The sequence below is a fragment of the Hippichthys cyanospilos genome, chromosome 6 (assembly GCF_059441005.1).
Source record: "Hippichthys cyanospilos isolate Australia breed blue-spotted pipefish chromosome 6, RoL_Hcya_1.0, whole genome shotgun sequence".
Classification (NCBI taxonomy): domain Eukaryota; kingdom Metazoa; phylum Chordata; class Actinopteri; order Syngnathiformes; family Syngnathidae; genus Hippichthys; species Hippichthys cyanospilos.
In genome coordinates, this window is record NC_142374.1 from 24,797,612 (window position 1) to 24,811,324 (window position 13,713).

The 13,713-nt window shown below is 39.6% G+C and overlaps 1 protein-coding gene across 1 annotated transcript in view; it reads right to left on the reverse strand.

The window, feature by feature from the left end:
* Positions 1–1,634: 1,634 nt before the first annotated feature.
* The window catches only part of LOC148422974 (transcription factor SOX-6-like), a 79,520-nt gene continuing 67,441 nt past the window's right edge, over positions 1,635–13,713 (reverse strand). Inside the window, exons 13-16 of the mRNA XM_088417734.1 lie at positions 13,268–13,376; positions 11,464–11,634; positions 9,185–9,398; positions 1,635–5,518 (exon numbers count right to left, since the gene is read on the reverse strand). Coding sequence (XP_088273860.1) covers positions 5,224–5,518; positions 9,185–9,398; positions 11,464–11,634; positions 13,268–13,376 — 789 coding nt within the window. The 3' untranslated portion in view covers positions 1,635–5,223. The remainder of the gene's footprint in view (positions 5,519–9,184; positions 9,399–11,463; positions 11,635–13,267; positions 13,377–13,713) is intronic.

Here is a 13,713-nt window from a genome sequence, read left to right on the forward strand (position 1 = left end):
TAAAAGTATGTCTATCACAAGCGCTTCACGAAGCTTCATTTCCATCTTTTGGTTTTTGCTCCCCATAAGTATCGGAAATAAAACCGGGCGCGAGGGCAGTTTTTTGTCGTTGTTTTCGTCCCGCCTTGTCCCCAGATTCCCGACGTCTACGGGAAGACGGCGGCGGCCCTCGTCAAGGCTGCAGCTGCGTCTTTGCCCGGAACAATCGGCGGCGGGTTCAAGGCGGCGTTCCCTCGCCGCTCCGCCGTCTCCGACGTCTCCGACGTATGATATTTAATTAGTAGACTATGGCACTTAAAAGGATCCAAGGACTTTGCTTGAAAACCCAAAGAATCGGCCTTTTGTCCCTGGTTGAAAAAATAATAAAAAATCTCGCAGTAGATTTCCTCTAATTGCATTCAAAGAGAAGTATAGGTCTTTACGCCGCCTTTCCAAAGCGCTTTGAAAGCATTTCATAAAAGCTCCTTTTCTGCGGCGCTCGCGTTTCGATGGGCGTTATTGTCAAAAGCCCGCCAAGGCTGCTGACCCCCGCCGTTGTGCCGACGCCCACTCAGCGTCGGCCGTCCACGCGCTCGCTAATGTAAACGCTGACTTGTTTTTCCCTATTTGCATTTTTGTCGTCCCGCGCATCCCCGTCGCATTCCTTTCACTGTCCTTTTTGGCCAATCAATCGATCGATGATTGATCAATCAATCATTGATTGATTGGTTTGGCATTGATTGATCAATCCATGATTGATTGATTGGTTTTCGTCCGAGTGCGGGCGGGCGACTTTGCCCGTAACGGTTTGGAAATGTGATTTCGCAACTTTACCGTACGTTCAACTTCCAATATCCGTCTTTTTATACATTTAATTTTATATATTTAATTTTATACATTTAATTTTATATATTTAATTTTATATATATATATATATACGTGGTCTTCTTTTAATTGCAATTAAAACAAAATTACTATATATACAGTATGTGATCCTTTTTTCTGAAAAAAAAGTCTTAAAAAATGCCTTACTATACTGTTCATTGTCTTTCAGAAAAAAAAACCATCTTACAATACGTGGAAAAAAAATATTTATTAAAAAAACAAAATATTTAAAAAACCTTTAAAATGCCTTACTATATGTGGTCTTATTTTATTTCTGAAAAAAATAAGCCTTTGAAATACATGGTTTTTATTTTTATTTTTTTAAAAGGCCTTACTATGCATGATTTTCTTTTTTTTAAATGGCTTTACTGTCTTTACGCAAAGACTGAAAAAACGACTTTACATGGTCTTGATTTTTAAAGGCCTTACCATACATGGTATTTTTTAATTCAAAGAAAAAAAAGCCCTACTTTACATGGTCTCTTTTTATTTACGACTTACTAAGCATGGTATTAAATAAAAGCCTTGCTTACCATCTTTTATCTTTTTTAAACGTGTTACTGTACATGGTAATTTTTAATTAAAAAAACCTTACTATACATGGTCGTTTTTGTGATAAAAACGGCTCTTTATCGGCTTGTTTTTGTTTCAAAAAACATGGGTCATTTTCATTAAAAAAACAAAAAATCCTAACTAAAAAGTGTTAAAAAAACAAAATGGAAGCCTTTCACCGAATGAATGAATGAAACTCTCCAGGGACCGCATTTTTTGTCACTTATTTATTTCCGTTTTTTTTTCTTTGATTGTCCTTGTCACCAGTATGACGTGTACTGACACTTTTTAGAGCCACATTTGGCTAATAAATACAATGAAATGTTAAAACGCACAAATTTAAAACACAAAAATAATCACAGGAAAAAAAGTGAGCGTGTGGAAAAAAACAAAAAAAAAGTGAAATTTGGGAACTTGAATCCAGTGCTTAGGATGTGTGACGCTTGCCTTGTGGAACTCCCCCCCCCCCAAAAAAAAAAAAAATTATAATAATTAAAGAAACACTCAAGAACAGAGGTAATGAGTGTAGAATATGGAAAGCTGTTGAAAACGGCAGATTAAAAGAGACACCACAACCGGGAGGGGGGGGGGGGGGGGGGGGGGGGGGGGGGGCACGCTCAAATGGGGGCGCTTCACTCAGACCATGCCCAGGTCTAATGCTGCTTTTAAAAATTTTTATAATGCAGTTTCGGCCTTTTTTTTTTTAACTAAAAAAATAATAATTTCACAAATACTAGGAAAATATAAGCTTTTATAGTCAAAACTATCTGCTTTCTGATTGGCAGCGAGGGATAAACGAAGCCTCATGAAGCACCTGTGATATTTTTGACACCTCTAGATGGCGCTCTTGGGTTCAAATACGCAGTGGAAATATACATTTACATTGGGCTATTATTTAAAAAAAATAATTTTCAAGAGCACCATCTAGAGGAGTAAAAAAAAAAAACTGCTTCATGAAGCATAGTAAACAAAAAAAAAAAATCTAATCAAATTTGACCAAGTGGTCCCACTGGTATTAGTGTATGGGATATAGCTCGTGACCTAATGTATAACAAAAAAGCAAATAAAATAAAATACAAAATTCAAAAACTGAAAATGAGGCAGCGTCGGTTTATTTTTCACGCCGGTTTCGACAAAATGACCGTTTTGAAGCGTGAAAAACAGAAAACGAAATCAAAAATTACGCTGCGAAGATTTGTTTTGAATTTTTAAAAAAAGGGCAACATTAAGAAGTGATGTCAAAAACGGTGATGCGGTGTCGATTCATCTTTCGTAGTTTGTAGCATATAATTCGTAAAAAAAAAAAAACCCCAAAAACGATATTTCGACCACGGTTTTCGGCTCGTTATTTCTCTATGTACAACAAAAAAGACAAACACACACAAAAAAAATTGAAAATCGAAAATTTAACCAGGGGATTCTATTCTATTTGCCCGTACACAAGTACAGTGGGCCCCCGGTTTACAAACTCCCTCCCGAACTTTTCATCTTACGAATGTGAACCGCGGCGTTTTTTGTCCTCCTTTTACGCACAAAGCTTTCGTCTTACGAACAATCCAACATGCCCCAACATGCCGGTCACCGTGTCCGTACTATTTTTTTGGCTTTGCTGCATCAACCAAATCAACAGTTCTCGCACGTCACGGTAACGCCGCTATGCTATTGCTCTTACAATGTCACAGTAACTGTCTCGGTCACGGTGTCAGTAACGGAGATGCCGATACGCTATTGGTCGATTAAGTTCGCGGTCCCGGTCTCAGTCACGGAGATGCGGATATGCTATTGGTCGGCGTCGCGTCAATCACAGAAATGCCGGCCGGCGTGTTGTGAAGACTTTGCAAACTTTATCTGTTAGACGTGGCTTCTAAAATTAAAAGTAAAGTAAAAGTAAGAAGATGATGACAATAGAAACCAAGCAGGAGTTATTAAAAAAAAAGGAAGGAAATCCCCGGTTATATGTACCATTTTAGCATGCATTCACAAATTAACATGGGTTTGGATCGCCCGTCATACGAGCAATTCCAGTTACGAGCGTAGCCGCTGAACGGATGAAGTCCGTAACACGGGGGCCCACTGTATTATGTTAAAAACATCCTTGTTGATATTGTCAATTTTTTGTAAACTGCTTATCATTAATACTAAGGGACTTTTACAGTTCTTTAACAGTTAATCACAATAATACTAATAATAATAATAGCAGTGTGGAACATGGGCATGGTCTTAAAGAAAAAATGAGCGCCTTTTTCCCCTCAGCTTGTTTTAATAAATTACTTCCAAATATACACAAAAGATAGATAAAAAAAAGTACCATAAAAAAAAACACACTAAGAGCTAAGATTGTTTTTCTTTTTCGAACAAAAGTTTGGTGTAAGTCGCTTACCCACTGCCGACACATACGGAGCCAAAAAAAAATAAAGTTTTCGCACCTATGTAAAACACAATTCAAAAATAAAATAAAGAGACTTTCTCTTCCTACAGTTAGCGCCATCTTCGCCCAATAAATGTTACGTTCTCGTTCAACATGGCGGCCTTCACCAATTCGAGAAGCTTCAATGAGTAAGACTTGATTTTTTTTTTTTAGTAGTATTTTGTGGAAGTTAAGACTACACCATACTGAGTGAACGTCAATATAAGTTTGGCACATTTTTGTGGAAAAAAAAACAACAACAAAAACCTGTGGCAATAACAAGAAGTATTAATGTATGGGGGCGGGACTTGCTCCCTGTTTGATTGACAGTTCCAACACTATATATTTCTCGCATCGTACAAAACAAAACACATTCACAAGCTGGCACATCATACCTGAGCTGGGCTAGATATATCCATCAAATAATAATAAAATGTTGTGTCAGCATAATAATTATTATGATAATAATATTAATAACAACAATGTTATGTGCTGTTTGTTTGAGACATGAGACTATAATGATTATAAGAGCTAAATAACTTTTTTTATGTAGTAAAACTTCGGAAATTTCAAGTTGTGCCAGTCAAGAGATTTTTTTTTTTTTTTTTTTGTACAGGCAGCGAGCAAGCGGCCCGTCCGGAAAAAATCAGATCGATATTTAAAAAAAACAAACAAAACGCACACAAACTGTCCAAAGAACATCGAGAAGAAAATAAAAATGAAACGCGCTCACTCCTTTGAAAACATTTAAGACCAAAATAGTTGCTGAACAGTAGCCATTGGAAAACGAAGCTTCGGGAAGCGCTTGTCGTATTCCTTTGACCTTTTTTAGATGGTTGAAAGCGTGGCTCTCAAACATGCGGGCCGGAAAAAGCCCGAAGACGTTGGACCCGCTCCGCCAGACGTTTTTCGAATCACTAGAACTGATAAATTCTATATTTTCTTGTGTACATATCTGTAAAATATATTTTGGTTGCAAGTTCAATTAAGTGTGTTTCAGGTTTCCCACATTGTGAGCAGTTGGCGAACGCAGCGCTGCTGTAACTTGCTCCACCTGCCGGCAAAAACTAAAGCAAAACATAAAAAGATCTTCATACACGTAAGTTATATACTTGTTTTGTGTTAAGTGTGTTTGTGATTTCCCACATTTTGGGCGGTCAGTGAACGTCGGCGGGCATTGATTTGTAGCTTTCCTGGGCTATAATGTTCTGGTTTAAAGCTAAAGGCTAACGAAATGGAACTGCATCACATTTGGACTTTGAATCAAGAGCGCCATCTAGAGGAGTTCGAAATGATCGCAAGCGCTTCACGAAGCTTCATTCGGCAACGGCTACTGTACGAAACATGCATCGCAAAAAACAAGATAAATGAAAAAAACGCCGTCGCGCGATCCGGCAAAGTCAGTCGGCGCCGATGTCCCGCCGCGTCTCGTGCTCGCTGCTGTAGTCCGACTTGGGCTCGTCCTCGTAGTCGTCGTAGACGTCCGTGTCGTCGTCGCCGTTGGCGGGGCGGCCCGGCTCCGACTTGACGGCGCGGTAGGCGGCGGGCGCCGGCGGCTCGGGGCTGGCCGAGTTGCTGGAGCAGTCCGAGGTCAGGTGGGGGGAGGGGGTGGCGCCCGCCGCCATGGCCATGGAGCCGGGGAAAACGGCCATGCCGCCCCCCGGGCTGTTGGCCAGCTGGAGCGGAGCCTGAGGCCTGACGGACAAGAAGCCATACGGTTGCAGAGGACGGAACGGCAAAGGACAAGATTTGACGAGAAAAAATAATCAAACGCTCATTGAAGCCCTGACCCGAGTTTGGTTCCCTAACTCACTTGAAACGCCACCTTGAAACCGCAAACCCTAAATTAATACACAACTCCTTTCGAAACTCCAAAACTAATTTCAAATTCTACTTTGAAACCCTGACATTGGTTTGATATCCTACTTGTGAAACCCTAACCCTAATTTCAAACCCTACTTTACTAGGTTAACTGAGTTTTAAAACACGACTTGGAAATCCTAACCCTAGCTTGGAACCCTAACCTTGGATTGAAATCTTGCTTTTGAAAACCTAACCCTAGTTTCAAACCCTACTTTGGAATGTTAACTGTGTTTTAGAATCCTACTTGGAAACCCTAACCCTAGTTTGAAACCCTAACCTTGGATTGAAATCTGCTATTCAAACCCTAACCCTAGTTTCAAACCCTACTATGGAATGTTAACTGTGTTTTAAGACCCTACTTAGAAACCCTAACCCTAGTTTCACACCCTACTTTCAAACCTTAACATTGGATTGAAATCCTGTTTTTTAAACCCTAACCCTAGTTTCAAACCCTAACTTGGAATGTTAACTGTGTTTTAAAAACCTAATTGAAAACCCTAACCCTAGTTTGTAACCCTAACCTTGGATTGAAGTCCAGCTTTTCAAACCCTAACCCTAGTTTCATACCCTACTTTGGAATGTTAACTGTGTTTTTAAACGCTACTCAGAAACCCTAACCCTAGTTTCTAACCCTACTTTCAAACCCTAACCTTGGATTGAAATCCTGCTTTTGAAACCCTAACCCTAGTTTTAAACCCTAATTTGGAATGTTATCTAAGTTTTAAACCCCTAATTGGAAACCCTAACCCTGGTTTCAAACCCTACTTTGGAATGTTAACTGTGTTTTAAAACCCTACTTAGGAACCCTAACCCTATTTTCAAACCCTACTTTCAAGCCTTAACCTTGGATTGAAATCCTGCTTTTGAAACCCTAACCCTAGTTTCAAACGCTAATTTCAAACCCAAACCTTGGATTGAAATCTTGCTTTTGAAACCCTAACCCTAGTTTCAAACCTTAATTTGGAATGTTAACTGTGTTTTAAAACCCTACTTGGAAACCCTAACCCTAGTTTGAAACCCTAACCTTGGATTGAAATCCTGCCTTTCAAACCCTAACCCTAGTTTCAAACCCTACTTTGGAACGTTAACTGTGTTTTGAAACCCTACTTTCAAACCTTAACGTTGGATTGAAATCCTGTTTCTGAAACCCTAATCCTAGTTTCATACCCTAATTTGGAATGTAAACTGTGTTTTAAAACCCTAATTGAAAACCCTAACCCTAGTTTAAAACTCTAACGTTGGATTGAAATCCTGCTTTTCAAGCCCTAACCCTAGTTTCAAAACCTACTTTGGAATGTTAACTTTGTTTTAAAACCCTACTTGGAAACCCTAACCCTAGTTTGAAACCCTATCCTTAAATTGAAATCTTGCTTTTGAAACCCTAACCCTAGTTTCAATCCCTACTTTGGAACGTTAACTGTGTTTTAAAACTCCACTTGGAAGCCCTATAAACCCTAACCCTAGTTTCAAACCCTAATTTGGAACGTTAACTATGTTTTAAAACTACTTGGAAGCCCTTATCCTAGTTTGTAACCCTACTTTCAAACCCTAATCTTGGATTGAAATCCTGCTTTTCAAATCCTAATGCTAGTTTGAAACCCTACTTTGGAAGTTTAACAGTGTTTTAAATCTCTACTTGAAAGCCCTTACCCTAGTTTCAAACACTACTTTCAAACCCGAACGTTTGTTTGAAATCTTGCTTTTAAAACCCTAACCCTAGTTTCAGACCCTACTTTGGAACGTTTCTAGAGTTTTAAAACTGTAATGGAAGCCCTGCTCTGAAACATCAATCTTGGTTTGAAATGCTACTTTTGAAACCCTAAATCGAATAAAACTCGACTTGAAACCCTGACTGTAGTTTGACAACCATAACCCGAACTTCTCGGGCTAGTTGAATGCTTTTTCTAAAACACTTCATCTATTTTGAAACCCTACAGTGAAACTTTACTTTGAACGCCCAACCTATTTAATCATATCTCAAATAAAACGCAAGCACAAGAGTTTATTTATCAACAAAATGAAATATTTCATGCTTTTTTTTTTTTTACATTGTATTCATTTAGCTACATAATGAAACGATTGTTTCATTTCAACTGTAATCAATTTGTCGAAAATATTTCACTACATGAACATTTTAAACCATTTTTATTGAAAACGGTAAAACGAAGTACATAATCCTCAAAATAATTGAACTCATTCAATCCCAAAGACGTATTTTTACGTATATTTCATTTGTTTCTAAGATGGCCCTCATTGAATAAATGAGGTACAAAAAAGTGAAAATTCGTACCTGGGATTGATGGTCGGGACTCTTTAAGACGCATAATTACGTCTTTGGGATTGAATGAGTCCGAAATAAGGATGAGTGACTTAATAAGGATTAATTCCAGCAGACATCCCTGCTTGTATATCGAAATGATTTGTGAGACGAAGAGAGGTGGCGCAATTCATTCAACGTTTAAAAAAAGCTTGCTCCGATTGAAAGCGCAGACCTTCTTCTCTTTGCGTTAGCTTTCAAACATCTGCTTCCATTTCATATTCCGCGGCGTCTGCCTGCGTCCCATTCCAGCGGCCGCAAGCTAGCCGCCATTGTCCTCTTTTCAATAAATGACACGCCATTAAAAAAAAAAATGTCTGCTAAATCCATCGTTGAGACTTTGGCGGCTATTAAGGTGCCCCGCCGCCTGGATTCCATTAGCGCAATTGCCACTGTTCTCGCCTTAAGCTTTTGAAAGTTTACCTTTTCAATGTTAAAAAAAAACAAAACACGCAGATACTTTTAAGTCACTCACTGCTAGCCAGGTAAAAATGGATCTTTTGACGTCTATAGCCGTCATTGGCAACAAATGAGTTAAATGTTCTTTTGCGTAATGGCAGAATAAGTCACTTATTTGCAGCAGGTAATACGTCCTTATTCTTGGATATATGCCAGCGACAAGCAGAATAATTAACGTATCCGCTGCTAGCCCAGTAAAAATGGACCTTTGACGTCTATAGCCGTCGTTGGCAGTGAATGAGTTGAAATCAAAATGTGAATCCAATAAAAGAATGTAACATTTTCAGAGTTTTCCAAGATTTTCAAAGACTTCACTTTATCAATTGTGTTCTTATTTTTAACTTTAATGCTAACTTCCGAATTACAAATACGGCCACCAAAATAACTCGAGTTTAAAAGGACATGGAATTAACATTATATCAAAATTAATTTTCTTGACACTCAACCAATTTGCGTCCGCCGTTGTGTCCATTTTGTCTCCGCGGGACGACAAAGTTAATCGCATCCAGCCAAACCCTCGGATAGATCATCGTAAAGCTCCGCGTGTCCTCGATCGGGGACGCCAGTACTTAGTAGGGTCAACCTAACAAACGTCCACCACCGTGGACACGGGTGACCGAGCCGGCTCTCGGGACGACGCGATGAGATCCGCGCGTTTGGCGAAGCGCGCAACGATTGAGACGGACCCCCGATCGGATCGGAGAAGACAAAGGCGGACTCACCCGACAAAGAACTGGCGCATCTCCTGACGGCGCGAGCGCATCATCTGCTTGTACTCGCCGATGCGCAGCTTTTTGCCGTCGATGATGCAGGTCCTCTTGGGACGCGGCTTGTACTTGTAGTTGGGGTACTTCTCCAGGTGGATCTTGCTGAGGCGGGCCTGCTCCTCGTAGTACGGCTGCTTCTCCTGGTTGCTCATCGACTTCCAGCGGGAACCTGAAGGGAACGCAGCTTTGAAATTTCACACTCTACAGTGTGCTGCTTTTTGTTAACAAATTAAGTTTAGTGTTATTGTTTTTTTTTGCGTGTGTTTGTCAAGATGTGTAGGCAAAGAACTGCTTGTAGCAAATGAAACTAAAACATTTTATTTATTTCTCGTCCAGTCGTGAACACTGTGCTGCTTTTTGTTAACAAAATGAAGCGATGCGTGATTGTTGTTTTTTTTTTTTTTAAATATAATTGTAAAGATACAGTGTACTGTTTCTAGTAAATGAAACTAAACATGTTATTTGTTATTTCTTGTTAAGGATACTCAAGTTGGTAAAAATTCAAAAACGTTTTGGTAAACAAAAATGTGGGTAAACTACACGTGATTATCTTTTGCGTGTCATCCTAAATCTGTGTGGTCATGTCACTAGCGTAAGGCGCCATATCCTGTCCCGGATAATCCAAAGGACGGCCGTTTATGCGTGTTTATCACCAAGCTAACTCACGCTTTAACACCGCCGAAAAATAGCGAGAAGAGTCCAGCTGTGTTATGATGTTTCGCGGACGTTCATTGTACACATCCAAACAGCGCATACTGCCACTCTAAACAAGTCTTCAGCGGGGTTGTGAGAACCATTTTTAGCAAAAAAAATAAAAAATTAAATGAGGTGGATGCAGTAGGTCACATGACTTTGGGACACGCTCGGCTAATAAGCCAGCTAAGCTATACGCTAACCTTCCAGTTGAGCTAACTAGCTGTGAAAAACAGTGTTAAAATCTTCACGGTGTGAACAAGCGACGCCGTGTGAACTGTGGCCGCCCTGGAAGATAACATCGTCCGTTTTGACACTTTCTACCGTGGCCTCCGTGTCAGATTTTAGCCGGGTAATCGTCTGGGTGAAGCTCCCGTAAGGCGGAACTGGAAGGAATCGTGAATTTTCTGTTCGCACAAAGTTGTCGCTCTTAAATGTGAACAATCTCATGGGAAGCAAAACAAGATGCGTGTGTAAGTATGTACTCTACATTTCACATGTAGCGACACCAAAGGTTAGCTCGCAGCTCACAACAACTCCGATGGATAGAATCGCGCTAGTTCCTCGTCGCTAGGCAGAATTAAGCAGGTTCAAACACAACCCACCAATCAAATAATCGCCAGTCTTGAAGTTGTGTGACAGTGTACTGAATAAAGTGCCATTTCGTGATAAACTAGCCAATTGAAATTATTCCAACTAGCTAACTCGTTAGCATGTCTACTGTTAGCGTTTTAACAATTTGCAGACAATGCGCATGAATACAAAAGCTAAATTCAGCAAAATAAAAGTTAACGAAGTCCCAAAGTAATGGAGCTATTGTAAAAATTGGCTGATACTTTTCAAATTTCTTGACCAATTTAAACCATTTCAACTAGCTAACTCGCTATCATGTCTACCGTTAGCATTTCAGCGATTCACAGATACAATACGTGAATATAATAGCTAAATTCAGCAAGAAAACAAAACGAACCTTTAGACTGTTACCCAATTCCCAAATTAATGACAATATTGCAAAAATTGGCTAATTGTTTTCACATTTCTTGACCGATATAAATCATTCCAACAAGGTAACTCGTCAGCATGTCTACCGCTAGCATATGAATATAAAAGCTAAATTAAAAAAACAAAAACCTTTGTTGGTCCCAAATTCCCAAATTAATGGTGATATTGTAGATTGTTTTACTAGTAATTTCTTGACTGATTGGAGCTATTATAACAAGCCAACTAGTTAGCATGTCTAGTACATTATTACAGCACAAAACCTCATATCTTCAATGTGTGCACTGATTTGAGCAATTCTCGCAACATTAGAGAACTATAACTACTTTTTTTCAAGTCTGCATCAGTTCTTCAGCATTTGCAAAGAAACCTTTGCAGAAAAAGTAAATAAATAAAAAATGCCACTGGGGGACACTGTGGCCTTTCTGTCTACTCTGTCCACCATGAGGCGTCTTCAAAGGCAAGTACAGTAGCTTGACTTTATTTTCGTTTTATTGGAGACGTTATTTACTCTGGCGAGTCAGTTAATAGCAAGAGCTCACCGAGGATCTTGCTGATGTTGGAGTTGTGCATGTCGGGGAAGGTCTGCAAGATCTTCCTGCGCTCGTCCTTGGCCCAAACCATGAAGGCGTTCATGGGCCTCTTGATGTGCGGCTCGTTGTTGCTCCTGCCGCGCGCTTCCCGGAAAACACGAGCCTCCGCGATGTTGCTTCCTGTCAACAAAAGCAGCAAAAAATAAAGACATTTTGACAAACGAGAACCTATCCAGTGATCTCAGTGACCGATTACCGATTTATCAATTTATGCAATTAGTAAGTGCAACTTTGCCATGTTGTCGCCATATGGGTGAGATTTCAGCTCCCTAGTGTTATCATATACACACAATCATAAAGTTGCTGGATTGCGGATGGTGCGCATCTTCTGGTATTTAGGGTAAAATCAACTCGCTTATTTTTTCAAGCTGCGTTGCAAGGAAAAGCAAAAACAACTGCTTAGTGCAGTTAGAAGTGCTGCCTTCACTGACCGCTCACAATGTGGGAAATGTGCAACACACTTAACCCGCAACAAATATATCATTTACAGATATGAACAAAGAAAATAGGAAGAATTTCGGAAAATGAGATTCTTATTTACTAAAGCTTTTATAGTGTCGCAAAACTTAGAAAATACCAGAATTTGACCCTAAAATTAGGGGGCATCCTATACAAAGGTGCGTCCTGTATTTGGGGAATTACGGTAATGTGTGAACGTGGATAAAGCATGACCACGTCTCAGGACTACATCCCAGAATTTCTGCAACATTGAGAAAGTAAAGCAATCCAAAAGAATTCATCTGAAATTTGCCAATCATGGGTAAACCCACGCACACACACAAAAAAAAAGTCCCGCTTGCAAGTTTTTGCGTCTGGAATAATAAAAACAAAAACGTTCAAGAGGCTAATTTGTGTACATTGCGGAGTTGTGTTTGCTAAACTTGACAATAAATATTTGCGCGGTTTGAATACCTGAATGGGACACAGTCAGGCTACAATGGGACAGCGACCTTATAAGGCTCACGCATTTTCAGCTTGACCTTTTTTGGTTAAAAAAAAAAAAAAAGCACAAATGAGCTCCTTTGGAGACCAATTTGTGGAAAAGTAAATTGCTCACACTCCTGCAATTAAGTAGAAGTAAGATCATTGCTGTGCTTTGAAAAAAAACCAACAACAATCAAAAGAAGAATTACAGACTAAAATGTGCAAACGTACACATAGAAAGTAAATAATACAATGGCCATTTTGAGAACTTAATACAAGGATATTTTTAAAACCAAGACCTAGCTAGAATTAGCTCTGATTTTATGCTATCAAAACATGTGCCATGGCTTTTGACGAAAATTTTCAACAGACTAGAACTACAGGCTGAAATGTGCAAAGTTATAGAAAGAAAATAAGTGAAAAAATATTAACCATTTTGAAACAAACACAGTTTTTTTCCCTCTAAAACCAAAGGCACTAGCTAGTATTAGCTCAGGCTTTATGCTATCCAAAACATGTTTCATAGATGTTTGCAGTTTTGAATAGGCTAATAAAAAATGCAAACGTTTTTTTTTTGAGTGTTTTGGTGATCTTGTAAAAGTAGAACTACGGTTTGAGACAGGAATTAAGTAAGGAGTCACAATACTCCAGCAAAATACCTCATAATCTTAATGAATAAGGATCTTTGACTTGACCATGTTTTTGTAAATCCTATTGTCACAAAAAAAAGAGTACCAAAGCTATTTTTACAAAGTGAGGAATATTTTGAAGTTTGTATTTCGCTACGTGGACGGCGAAGGCCAAGCAATGTTTGACGATGAAAACTGACCGTCCAGATCCTCGGGTCTGGTCAGGTCGATGACTCGATGAACCATCTTCCCCGCGTCCTCCCCGAGTTTGCCCAGGTGGTGACTCAGCGTTTCGTAATGCAGTCGCTCCTGCGGAAAGCCGGAAAACAAAACAAAACGCTCAAACGCCTGTTGTGGCCTTCAAGCTAGCGCCTCTTTTCACCTTCTCTGGGGTTTATTCCAGCTCCTGTCGCAAGAACATTTTGAACGTCTTCAAATTTTCCTTGCGACAAACACAACATGACAGCAACTTCAAAATAAACTGAACATTTTACGGATGTCGTGCAAGAGCCTTGTGGGGCTTTTATTCTGAAGAGTTTTCTCGGAGCGCCTGTAGCGTGAAGACCAGACGTATGGTGCATTCAAATGCAGTCAGACATTTCAAACTTGTACAGAATAAAACACCGTTAAAGCATTAAACATCAGT